The sequence below is a fragment of the Punica granatum genome, chromosome 5 (assembly GCF_007655135.1).
Source record: "Punica granatum isolate Tunisia-2019 chromosome 5, ASM765513v2, whole genome shotgun sequence".
In the NCBI taxonomy this organism is placed as follows: domain Eukaryota; kingdom Viridiplantae; phylum Streptophyta; class Magnoliopsida; order Myrtales; family Lythraceae; genus Punica; species Punica granatum.
This window is the reverse complement of record NC_045131.1, coordinates 12,930,066-12,944,089: the sequence shown is the minus strand read 5'-3', so window position 1 is coordinate 12,944,089 and position 14,024 is coordinate 12,930,066. Positions and strand designations below refer to the sequence as shown.

The 14,024-nt window shown below is 36.6% G+C and overlaps 1 protein-coding gene across 1 annotated transcript; it reads left to right on the top strand.

Annotated features, from left to right (window-relative positions):
* The first annotated feature begins 7,253 nt into the window (after window positions 1-7,253).
* Window positions 7,254-8,632, top strand: LOC116207343 (protein FANTASTIC FOUR 3-like). The gene has a single exon (XM_031540252.1). The coding sequence runs from the start codon at window positions 7,487-7,489 to the stop codon at window positions 8,480-8,482; it is 996 nt and encodes a 331-aa protein (XP_031396112.1). The 5' UTR covers window positions 7,254-7,486; the 3' UTR covers window positions 8,483-8,632.
* The last annotated feature ends 5,392 nt before the right edge of the window (window positions 8,633-14,024 follow it).

The window sequence follows — 14,024 nt, the reverse complement described above, 5'->3', positions numbered from 1 at the left end:
TCATTGAAAAAAAAGCAAGAAAGTACCATAAAATTTATTTGCAACAAAAGAGAAAATGGTCCGCTGAGTATGTGAATCTTGGCCATTGATTTTGCTTAATTCTAAAAGATTATTAGCTCTTCCTCCCCATTTAATCGTGAGAAAAGATTATTTTATTCACTATCTGCTTCGCAACTTCAGGTGGAATAGAATATACAGAGAATGCAGTTGAACCAAATTATGCAATGGGGGTGCCCAAATCCGAAAATTCATGTGAGCTTATCTGATTCAGGGGCGGAACATGTCCAAGATAATATAGTCGACTATAAAATAAACATAATCGATTGGAACAAAGTGCAGTCGATTAATTTTCAATCGACCATGTTACCCTGAACCGGTTCTTCCCCTGGGCTGGATAAATTTCCAAAAATTAATATAGGGAAATGTGACATATTCATTTGAGTGTCAGAGAGCTTCCTTAATGCTATAGTTCTTCATTTTAGAGAATTAATTTCAGTATTTTCCTTTTTCAGTGAGATCATAAGATATTCTTAACTTATTGATTACAATTAATTTTGATATTAGTTGAGCAGTAAAACAACATCAAATCCTGTAAAGAAAAAAAAAATAGAAGTTTGCATTTCAGAAAATACTTTTGTTAGGAAGGAGTAATTTTAAATGCTCAATTTTTTGGAATCGTAAGATCACAATTTTATTCACTAGGAAAAAAATGATTTAATCATGATTTAAACATCTTGATCTGATTACGAGATATTTTTAGTGAACGCACCCTTAAAGTTTGCCTCACATAAATTTTCATATGCATTGCACCACACCTCGTTTTATCTTTTCAATTACATGAATCTTGATTTCAGTTTGGGTAGCTCAAGCATTTTTGTTTTTTTCTTTTCCCCTTCTTTGGACTGGCATGAGAACCTTTTTTTTTTTTTTGCGCTTTTCCTAGTCTACAAATGCAATAGGGAGGTTTTTTCTGTTTTCTTTTTATTATTTCCTGAAAGTCCGGGTTTTCTATTGATACCTTTTTATAGCAAATTATTATTATTAGGCGGCTAGAATGTCCCGGGGTACGATCAAAGACACGATAAACGTTCTATATTACAAATGGGCAAACCTTAGTGGAGGATCATATTCTTCCTATAATTTCGTACATTCTGCTGATTTGGCCCAATAATATTAGATATAATGGCATGTACTACCAAAACAGATACCCTGAAGAGGTTTCCTAAATTGAAAGGAAGAAAAAAAAAACAGCTATATTCTGTTCCAAAATTAAAAATTATGAATTTGATTTCCACAAAAGGAGTTTTTGATGGCTCTATATTTTTCTTTCTTTACCTCGTCTTAGGTGGTCTGTGTTTACTCCAAATAAGTGCTTAAGTCAATTTTTCTGCACTTAATTGAATTTGGTTTGTTTGCTCAGCGCAAAAAGTTGACTTAACTTTTTTGGTGTGCATTCTGTTATTCTAAAGTCTAATGAGACTTAATTAATTCAGTTCGGACATGCGGCCCACTAAGAGTTATAACTCTCTCAACGTAGATTTTCTCCATTTATAAAACTTGAAATCCGAGATTTTATTTAAAAGGAACAAAGCGCCGGCTCGCTTGAATCGATCCATGATGGTAAAAAAATGACTTAACTTAATAAGTTAAGTAAAAAAAAAAGTACCTAATGATTCAGTAAATACAAACCTACTTATATTTTTTACTAATTCGCTCAATCAAGGGCCGAACGTTTAAATTTTTACAGCGGTACCCCTTATTACATAATTACAATTTCGAATCATTCAACACAGCCACTGAGAAAGAGGATAGAGAAAGAGGGACCACGGGGCGGGCTGGTGTGCATCCTTCAATACAAAGAACTTTTTAAAAATTTTATTTATCTTTTTAGAAATTGTAAAATTTAATATAATAATAGGTTGGGCAAAAAGAAAAGAAAAGAAGATATGAGGCTGGCATGTGAGTATCCCAAAAACTTTGAAAATTTCAGCAGTCGCATCCCCAAACAATTTTGACTTAACTATTTAAGCACTAATTCTAGTAAGTGCTTAAAATTTCAACATTTAAATTAAGTGCTGAATTTTGATCCGGCTTGATTAAATTAATCAGGGCTCAATTGAACTTCCAGATACTAGGGTCTACAGCGAAAAAAATTAAGTGCTGAAATTTTAAATCCAAACAAATATAAACTTAGTCTTGGACCTCTTTTCTAACATAATAATAGAAAAAATCGATTGAATTAAAATATTTTAATGATTCATTTTGTTAATAAATAAATAAATATCCACGTCGCATCTAACAAAACTAACATGTTAGATTAGAGAATTGTGGCATCTCTCACATGGTATCAAGTGAAAGTTTCGAGATTCCGTGCACATGATTGATGAATAAATAAATATTCACGCCTTATTGAATGAGATTAATCTTTTATATTAAACCGTTATGACACCCCTCATACATTTTGTGATACCATTTTAGTTTATGGTAAATAGTTCTCCAAAAGTAGTACTTAGCCATATGTTGGAAGATGTCAAATGTATTTTTGGATAGGACCGAGGATTAGAGGAGGTTAAGGTCATTAAAAATTGAATAATAATATGTAAATATTGTTAGTACGCCAAATGTTTTTGGAGAGATTGCCTCCCTCAACCTCACTCTCGGTTCATCCACACAGTTTTGGTCGGCAATCTCATCGATATTTCATCAAGTTACCAACTTTTTCTCTGATGCGTATTGATATTATCTCTGTGCATGTTCAATCAGACTATTTTTAGTTGTTCCGAAGCATTATTTGAAAAAAACGAAGAAGAAAATTATAGCATACGCATAGTTTTCACCTTATTGGCGCAAGGCAGCACAGTTTGCTTTTCACCAACTACCGCATAATTTATTTTTTTATAACACCATATAGTATAAGGTCAACTTTCCATTACATTTTTTGCGAAAAGTTAATGTTGTACTATAATGGTGTAAAAAAATTTCGTGCAAGCTGGTTACTTTAAATGGTTAATTGCATCGGTGGTAAAAAAAGTTTCATGAATATTTCAGATTAGTCCAAAATATTTTTTTAGTAACTTGTTGGTACAAAAAGTTTCAAAACCGTTTCAATGTAGTGCATTCCGTCAATTACTTCTGACGCCGTTAACATTTTACTGACGTGGTGCGTCCTATGTGTCACTTTTATTATGTAGAACCAATCATAGTGCGCCACGTCATTTAAGAAGACATAAAATTTGAAAAAGTCCAATAAAAATAGAGAAAATAATAAAAAATACAAAAAATAGTAAAATTTTAGAAAAATAATTTTAAACTTTTACTTTTAATTTAATTTTAAAATAATTTTTATAATTTATAATTTATAATTATTTTTTAAAACTTCTAAAAATAATAAAAAATTTATTTTTAAAACTTTAAAAACTTTAAAACTATAAAAATTTTAAAAATATTTTTTTTTTTTTTCTATATATATATTTTTTATTTTTTTATTTTCTGTATTTTTATTGGACATTTTAAATTTTATGTCATCTTAAATGACGTAGCGGACTATGATTGGTTCCACGTAACAAAAGTGACACATAAGACGCGCCGCGTCAGTAAAATGTTAACGGCGTCATGGACAATTGATCGAATGTACTACATTGGAACGGTTTTGAAACTTTTTGTACCAATAAGTTATCAAAAAAATATTTTGAACCAACTTGAAACATTCATGAAACTTTTTGGACAACCAATGCAATTAATCATACTTTAAAACAAATCGCGCTGGCTCGTGCAAATAAATTGAAAGTTTGTGTTATATGGTGTAATTTTTTGTTCGGAAAAAAATTCAAATTCTGGGCAGCTAGAAGGAATGGAGACACTTCAATCTCAATATAGCATGAATTTCAACCATAATGTGAAAACATTCATTCTTGAAATGAAGTCTTAAACCATAATATGCCACCGCCCCTTTCTCGGACAAGCAATCCCCCCCCTCCTTATTACTGCATGCATGCGTGTACCAAATCGAATAAAAACTATGGGCTTTTCATGCTGGAAGAAAAGAAAGAAAAAGAGCAAGCAACAAAGGAAGAAAAGACACGAAGGATGTCTTGGTCGGATGCAACATCAAAAACTGTGTGGCCATGTTATTGGGAGGCCAGGGTGTCGGTAGTCAACGAGAAGCGTCCCCCACTTCCTCACCCCCTGCCTTTGTCCGCAGTAAAATTCCCGGCAGAATCTCCGGCCGTCACCCGCCGGATCCCGCCAATTCCTCTCACCCGTTTTTCCAACCACCACCCATGTTACGTGCTTGTTCAATGATAATAACACCCACAAAAAGCTTAGCCATATGCGCCCCACTCTTGCCCGTTGACATGCGAAATTTTATTTATTGGATCGAGATCAAAAGTTTGAACTGATAAATAGTGAAATCTAAGCTTCATATATGCCTTTGGCTAGGATTTGTTTGTTTTCGTCCTGCACACAGGATGATTGTCTTCCCATGAATTGGCCATGGGCCTATAAATCATTGATTCGGGATATTCCTAATTTGGAACGGTATAATCCCTTGGTCGTGTATGATCGAAACGTGTAACTTGTGCGGGCTGAGATCTACTACATGTTAGCCATAGGCATATATGATTCTTCAGTGTAGATCGAGCCGCATTACCAGTCAAAAGTGTAAATGGGTTATATAAATAGATTCTCTCTGTCTGAAATAACATGCTGTTATTTTTCTCTGTTTGAAACAACAGGTTGAGATCTACTACATGTTAGCCATAGGCATATGTGATTCTTGAGTGTGTCGAGCCACGAGCATAACCGGTCAAAATTGTGAATGGGTTATATAAATAGATCCTCTTTGTCTAAAATAACAGGTTGTAACGCTCATTATTAAACTTGATGAAGGGATACTTATTATCGTACCGCTAACGGTCAAAGACAATCATAATAACCACATTATCGATGGGGGGAAATGCGAATTCCTATGGGTGCTGGTCAAATTAGATTAGATCGTTGTTGTTGGAATTCTAGAAATGGTCAAAACAAAGTGGTGCATGTCCCGGTCGGTCGTACATGTGATGTGCATTTTTGGTGAACTTCCCCGTTGAGAGATTCTCAATTTTGAAATGGGCAGGGCCCTGCGTCTTTATTTTCTTCCTTCTTTTTTACTTTCATTCCATTTAACGAAAAATCATTTCTGAAGTTCAAACTCAATTAGACGACAGCAAACATGAAACATAATATATGCAAAACAACAGGACAAGAGACGACGCTAATAACATAAACAATCTATTTCGAAAACGATCTATACATATGCGGCTTCGTAAGGATGTCCGAGAGGCAGAGCTATACCCGAAGAGTGAGGTGGCTATGTTAAATTTTATCAACCAGGATGAGGTATGCCACAATGGGATAAATCTTAGGAAGGAGAAGAATCACGGTCAATAACCATATGGAAGGATCCGTTGTTTGCTGCCCTTTTGTTGGTTTTCTTCTGGAAGGGATGAAAAAGAAGGAAAATATTTGGCCGCGGTATTATTTTTTCTATTTCCCGAGAAACACGTAGGTTGTCTAATACAAAGTGGAAAGTTAAACGGGCACGGTGTTCACCAATAAAAAATGAAGGGGCTTCCATAATTTTACTAATAAGAATCAAATATGAATTCTTTAAATTTTTAGACAAGAATATGGGTTACCGCATTACATTTTTCTATGGGCCACAGTAATATTAACATCCTCCATGAGACTTTCTAACATCTTTGGGGCATCCCTTACCGTCGATCTACTATTATTTTTCCCCTCATCGGGGATCGATCGGATGGTCCTGAAGGACATTGGATGTACGATGGTCCCGAGAGTCGACAGAAATTCTCTATGTTTTTTCCTCTTTCACCATATTACATCCGAAAATTAGAGAAATACGCATTTTATCATCACATCTATTGATTTGGCAGAAACAATTCAATTTTCTAACAATCAGTCACTAATATAGTTTTTCTTTTTCTCCTCTTTTTTTACAAGAAGAGACGAGTGGAGGATAGACTTAAGAATGGAAATAAAAAGGTATGGAACGTTCCTATAATAAAAATAAATAATCACATCAGAATGAATCTCTGAATCTTAATTAAGCCAAGGCGAGTGCCATTGTAATGATCACCCTTTTTCAAGCTATTGGACTTCTCGATTAATTTCATCCATTCAACTTTAGTAAATGTTTGGTTAGTACGAGGAAATAGATATATCGCATGGATACACACTCCTATCAAAAATTAAGTTTCGAGATCTAATTCACAAAAATCAGACTTTCGGTAACTCTTTTTTCTTTCTCTTATCATATATCTTTATTAAGTCACGGGTTTCTCTTATATAAAAAAATCAGTTAATTATATACTTGTATATCTATATGTATATATTTACATTTTTTGTGAAAATCTCTTAGTTTGAACTTCAGAGATGGACTAGGCACCACTTATATAGTTTCGAATATCAATCTGAACATATATTGCGAGAATATATATCAAAGATAAATTCAATTCTCCTCCACCCCTAAAATTGGATTTCAAACCCATCCAACTAGTCTACTCAAACAAGTTGAGATATAGCAAATATATTATATTTTAATATTATATTATGTATTATTTTTTCAATTTCAATGAAATCTACGTTTTTAGTTTAATAAAATAAAAATCTAAATAATTAATAAATGAGTATGGATACTCCATAAAGTATCGAATTTGGAACCTTTTGATTATCAAGCGATAACATATGATACTTAAATATACCATCTTTGATTATATATGTGTGTGTGTGTTTAGTAATAAACAAAGGGGTACATATACCTCACAAAATATCAAACTTGAAACCTCTTAATTATTGAGCGACAATGTGTGTCACTGAAATATACCTTCTTTGATTATATATATATATATATATATATATTATCAAACGGGGGCTATCAGCGTAGGTAGCCTACTAGGGAACTTTCCTTTTCTCTAACACTAAGCTCTCTCTATTTGTTTCTTTTATTAAAAAATAATAATAAGTTTCAAATTTATATTACTTGATTATCAAGATTAATTCCCTTTTCAATTTTCAGGTAGATGAAAACATATGTATATTGTATAATTTTCAAGTGGGCTGTGGGTGAAAAAAGCTAAGGGCAAAGTACTCCCAAAAACCTCACTGTTACTTGTCCTGTAGTGTCACTTTTGCAACCTACAAATTGACACCTTCCTCCGCACACTAAACTTATCCCTCTCCTACAACATCCCTCCTTCATTCCCCTCCCCTTCCTTCCCTCTCCTCCGGAACCCGATCGATAATCCCCCTATCTCATGTCCATTCCGCTCTCGATCACTATTCATCTATATTTATCGGTTTTACCCTGATCAGACCATTTGGCCAATCAACCATATATAACACCAACAGTTTGGAGTGCTTTACATTGCCTAGTGAACTTTATTTGTGGTCTTAGCAACAGAAGGAATTGAGATCAGCATCTATGGCGACGGTCGTGTGCCAAGGTCTACACTCATCATTGGTCGACCTTCCACAGAAGGCAGATCCGCCCTTACCGCTGCCTCCATCAATGACACTACGGCTCAAGCTGGCCCCGGCAAAGCCGGCCGACCTCGGTGGCTGGAGCTTCCTCCAGTACTCCCTCGACTCCGGCACCGACAATTCTCCACGACAGGATCAATCGGCCGCAAAGGCAGCTGTCAGTGAAAAAGACGGTTATGCCCCTCCCCCGGCGAGGGAGCCGTTGGTGAAGCTCAGCGACAGGAGCTTGCAGCTGTGCACTGAGAATCTCGGCAGCGAGACCGGTACTGACGTCAGCGAAGAGGACAACATATTCTCCAACGTTAGGAATTCCGAAATCCCCATAAAGTCCCCGACAGCGATGACACGCCAACCCTCCGGGGGCAGGAAGGTAAATCCACCCCGTGAGATCCCGCCACCTTTGACCACGATGAGGGGAGCAGAGACCCTCCAAGTCCAGGCCCACCGGGAGGAAGGCCGTCTCATCATCAACGCCGTCAAGTCGCCGCCCAGACGCCCGCGTTTCGTGGCCGAGCGCACTGATGGCCGGCTCCGGCTCAGCCTCCTCAGGGCCGAAATTCCGGATACCGATAAGGATAGTCCCCACTTGTGCCACCAAGAAGTGATCAACGAATTTCAAGAGAGTGAGTCGTCGGTGGGTGATGATCAAAATCATCCGCCAAGTATAGACACCGAACTGTCCAATGGACCGGTTGAGAGAGTATGTATGAGCAACGAAACTGGGGAGGTGATCGAACTATCATCCATAAACATGGAATCTTTCTCGTTCGAAAAGGAGGATCCTCGAGAAGACGAAGAGATAATTACGACTGGGAAGTTTGTTCAGAGGTCGATTATTAGGATAAGGTGCAATGAGGGGGAGCACGACCACTGCCGTCATCACCATCAGAGCATGATATTGTTGAATTGGGAGCCTCTATGGGTGGCTACCTCTTGAAAACGAATCATACTATTAGTTAGTATCGTGCGTTAATTTTGAACATCTTCCCTATCATTATCATTATCCATTTTTATGTGTAATTTTGCGTCATTTTAGTCGTCTGCCTCGGATGCTAATTAATTAATTATTAATTAATCAAATCATATATCCCCGATGTTGTTACATCTCCAATTTTCTTTTCATTGGAGAAGAAAAGGTGGAATATTTTTCTCTTTTTTTTGGGGGGGAGGGAAGAGTTAGGTAGTTATTATCGTTACGGGAGTCTCCTCAGGTGGTCTCCCACCAGAGTAGCAAGCTAGCCTCTACCCTTGCACGCAACAAAAAACGAGGGAAAATTATGGTAAAATGCAAAGACAGAATTAAACCCGAAAATATCTTACCATCCATTAAAAACGAGGAAAACAGAGCAAAAAAGAAAGAGAGGAGAGAGAATTTTGTATGAGAATTGTACAAAATTACATATAAAACATATTATAGTTCTGAATTGAGGGTGAGTGTCGATAATGCACTAGACATAAATCGACTTTCTTAAACTCAAATGCTTTGCTAGTGTCTATAGACGGGATCCACATGTGGGACCCAGTTTGCATCAATGACTGTAAACAATCCGAGACTCGCTCAATATGACTAGATTCTAATTAATTGTCAAAAGCTACATAGTGGGCGGATGGCAATCGTCAGAAAGCTACTCAGGTCAGGTAGCTTGCATGCAGCATGGGGAAGGTGTAGTACGGCGATGATATGCAAAAGCTGCTAATCTATAAATGGCAATCGTCGAATCTCCAATTTCCTATATTATAAATAGTAAATAATATCAAGACGGGAATAATACAGCGTTGCACATCTCGCCTGGTGACCAAGAGGTCTCAGGTTCGATACCTTGCGATACTACTCATACCCATTTATTAGATATTTAGGATTTCTATTTTAATGCACTAGATCATGAGCCTCTCTTGTAATCGAAAAAAAAAATAGTAAATAGTACATGCCTTCGGTCCAAAATGTCTTATATAAGCAAAAAAAAAAAAAAAAAACAACATGCGATCGGTCTGATATGTACATGGGACGCCTTAGTACGATCGATATATGCATATGTATCTTTGAATGGAGCCTGACACTTGCTCCCAACAACGACATCATAAGTGTTAGGATGAATAGCCATGCACGTGTATCTTCGAATGGCGCCTCACACTTGTTCCCAACGACGACATCATAAGTGTTGGGATGAATATCGAGCATGAGATGCATGATGTCGGATATGAAACTTGCAAATTTGGACATATACTTTAAGCCACGAGAAGCATTCGCATTCACGTAACATTGTTGGTTATTAAGTAGAGGGTTACGAGTAATTTAGGAGATGCAATGACACCTTCTCATAAATAATGCCTAAGAAACTCGTGAAATATCCAAACTCTCTTGCTCAACACTTTTTTCAGGATATACTTAAATATTTTTTGTAATGAATTATGACACCAAGAGCCTCTTTTTTATTTGTGATAATTCAGTGGCAGTAGCTAGTTGAAGGAACACAACAAAGACCTCTCTCATTCATATATCTCTTCATAAAGGACATGTTCTCACATGAGGCTACAGATCATAGATAAGTGCCTTTCGCCAAGGAGATGTCCTTAAAAAGGACTCATTTATTTAATTAAAACCTCTTTGGGACAAGTACGCCGCCAAGTCTCGATCCGAGACTATGGCCTAAATTATCAGTCTCCATGACCGCAGTCACGGACGGACTCCATGACCACGGTCACATGTGCATTGAGCGCAGCCATGGAGCATAATATCTACAGACTGTGATCCGGATGTCACGTGACCATGGTCATGGATCACCTGCATGCCTTAGGATGTGCAAATAAATTTCGGTTTTCACACTCATAACTTTCGTTTCGTCTACGAGAGCATGAAATGTACTAAATAATCCATCAAAATTGCAAGTCGGATGAATTCGCAGCTCTAATTAATTTCTCTACTGCAAGGAGACCACACGATGACAAATAGGATACTATAAACAAAGCCAATCCCGATCCTAGAACAAGCCCAAGGGTTCATAGATCCGGCCAGTCAGAATCACATGATGTGCATGTGAGATTATTGGCAAGAGCTACTCGAACTCATGGGGATTCACATTCAAAGCTATGAACTCTGCTATTATTTTTTATGTGTACCCCAACGTTCAAAAGTTTAACGGCGGCATCTTAATTAATCCACTTCGGGCGAGGTTGCCCTCTAAAGAGTAAGACTCTCCCAATAAAATTCTTTTTTCATTCACAAGGCTTGGATCAAAGACTTTATTTTAGCAAAACAAATACCGAATCGTTTGAATCAATTTTTATTGATTGAATTCCGCTAATTGTCTCAAGGCATAGCCACATTTTATTTTTCATCACTGCACCAACCCTTATGACTCAAAGAAAGATCAAATTAATCAGAATAACCACATATTCACTCAAGTGCTAAAGAGTGTATAAATCGATAGCCAAATGGGGTGTCATGAAATGCTAGTACGAGATAAAAATAAAAGAAATGCTCGATAGATATTTTTCAACGTATTACGGCGTGTTCTTTTAATTAATCTTAGAGACGACCAAGGTCTTCTTTTTTTCTTTTTTTTTTTTTTGTCGATGTTATAATTGAAAGGACTCTTGCATTCAACAGAATTCCGGTCCACTTCATATCGAAGAAATCGGAAGGGAAAAAAGAAAAAAAAAAATAAAGGCCGGGGGGGGGGGGGGGGGGGGGGGGGGGGGGGGGGGGGGGGGGCAGAAAATTCACCTTAGGAATATATAAAGAGGTTGGGACGAATCAGTCTACGTTTCCGGGAAATCTGCAAAAGGCTGAACGAGTACGGGGGGACGATAAACGGTGTCGTAGGCTTACAGGCGGAAGAGCAAGTTGGGCTGTACGTAGTGAGCGAGCATCAACCATATATTCATGATTAGGTCGAGGACCTCTTTTTGTCCTGGAAAAAAAAAAAAGTGCATTGATTGAGCCCTCGAGCCTGGGAAAGCTATTGAAAGGGCGAAAAATGTGTCGTGTGGACATACGTCGTCCATTCGTTTTCAATGAAGATGCCTCTAACAGCTGATTTGGAAGATTTTTGCGATCGTATCTTCATAGATTGACGCATGTGCTGTTTGATTCACTCTCCCTACTTCTTATGGTGCGCATTTACGCATGATGTCAGAGCAGGTTTAAAATTCAGTCAATGCAGTGCACATTTATATATGATGTCGGAACAGATTTAAAATTCAAGAGCGCGAATGATATACCATGTTCGATACTGCAAGAGAGGCAGGCAGACGGATAGCGCCGAAGTTTCTTTGGATTATATGTGTTAAGAGATCTATAACGTGTTTTTTTTTTCAATAATGAGATTACTAGATTGTCTAGTCTATTGATTGAGATTAGTCAATCAACATTCGCGCATCGCCTTAGTCCTAACCACGAGATTCGGTGGATTTTAAATCCCACATTGCAGATAAAGTTCGAATATAACATATTTTATCAACTGCACCATATTTCTTAGTTGAGGTCTTTGAAATTGAAGCAACAGAAAGACACTTATAAGAAACTAATCTCCTGCTTGCAATTACTTTTCGAACTTTATCTAACTCCTGTCCGAATTTCACAAACCATAAAAAAGAAGGATAAAAGATAACCATAAAAACATGAAGAGTTGGCGCGTGTGGTAGGCAAATGTCATATATCCAACTTTTTTGGAGGCTTCTTTTATGGGTTAATGAAAAACAAAATTCACATTTTAATAATTCTAGCGAAATTTTTTTTCTTAATCTAAAAATATACAAATTTTCGATTTGATAATAATTCTAGCACGGTGTCAAGTTTTTCATTAATTTGGACAAAATCGAGACCACAGAGGGCGCCGACGACCCAATCTGGGAAAGGGCACCAGCGACCCCAATTGGGGGATGGTGGCCTGAATCAAAGCCTCCACCTCCCGAAATCAAAAGAACCCTCAAATTGGGGATTCTACCGATTTCAGCGAGTGGAGCCACCTCGGTTATCAACCCTCGATCGGGATTCCCGGCGTCCTCCCCTCGATTGGGGTCACCGGCACCTTCTGTGGCCTCGATTCCGTCCAAATTAACGAAAAATTTGACACCGTGCTAGAATTGTTATCAAATCAAAAGTTTGTGTATTTTTAGATTAAGAAAAAAAGTTCATACTAGAATTATTAAAATGAGAAAAAATTATATTTTTTTTCAGTTATTAACCCCTTCTTTTATTTTCTATATCGAAGGATTATGCTAAGTAATTGCAATTACGTAAAAAAAATTACAATTACTCTCTAGCACTATTATAGCGGCAGAGTCCGATGTAGAATTATAAAAAATATATATAATAATATTACTATTACGTCTTACATTATGATATATATATAATATCTTTGTTATTTTCGATGTTTTCCTTTATTCTGAGCTCTTTTTTGCGGCTGAATTTGTCAATATCCTTTTGCCGAATTTACTGAAAGATTCCGGGAGACAACATGATCTTCTGTGCTGATCAGAAGCCTTCCGGTAATAAATGCCATTCAAAATCCTAAATCTTGTATATCCCCCCCAAAAAAAGAGGTAAATAAAATAAAGTAAGAAAAAAAGAAATGCTTCTCGATCAATGCAATCTTCGCCGGATCCCCCTGTCTATTTTCAAAATGCATGTGACTCCCGTGCTCTATTGCATTGCAAAATATAGTAAATCAAGCGCAGGAGCTAATTGACTAATTATTAATATCATGTTCGTTAAATTGTTTTTTTTTTTTTAATAAAAGAGCATGCATGAGATGACTGATTTCCTTGATATACATGTTCTACTCTCCAAGCCGAATGGAGTACGAAAACATCGTGAATACAATTTAGTTAGAAGGGGACGTGCAAAGAACGAAGCACAAGAGACGGTAATCTCATAACACCGACCCCCCTCAAGATGGGAGTAATTATATGGTCAGGTAGATGATGCGAGAGGAAGAAAAAGAAAAAAAGGAATGTTCAAGTACACTTTCTCGTGTCCATTTTGTCGTCTCAAAGTTGTGTCGATTTCATTGGATTAGCGGTTACTCCTTATCTTCAACAAAAGTGATGCGTTAGAACGAACTTTTAATTTTATAATTTGCAAATACCTCCTTACATGAAAGGGAAAAAAATGTTTAAAGCCATAGAATTGCATTTCCTTTTTAATTTATATATTAAATGCATGATATAATTTTCCTTTATCTTTTTATTCCGGTTCTTGATATTCAGAATCAGAAGTTCACAGCTCTCGACTGATCCAGAACTGAGTTAATCTATTAAATAATAAAATTCTCTCAATTATGAAATTTTTTCATTCACAATTCTTACTTTAGATCTTATTTAAGAGAAAATAATGACAAATTATTTGGACTAATTTATATTAATACTTTTATTTATTAAAATAAATGACATTATCGTAATACCTAATAATGGTTTTGTTGCCAATTGACGTAAGACCTTGCTCTCCTAAAAATAAAATCCACAGGTAGGGGCCATAC

Coding starts and splice junctions, on each gene's coding strand:
- LOC116207343 (XM_031540252.1), top strand. CDS start 7,487: ATGGCGACGGTCGTGTGCCAAGGTCTACACTCATCATTGGTCGACCTT.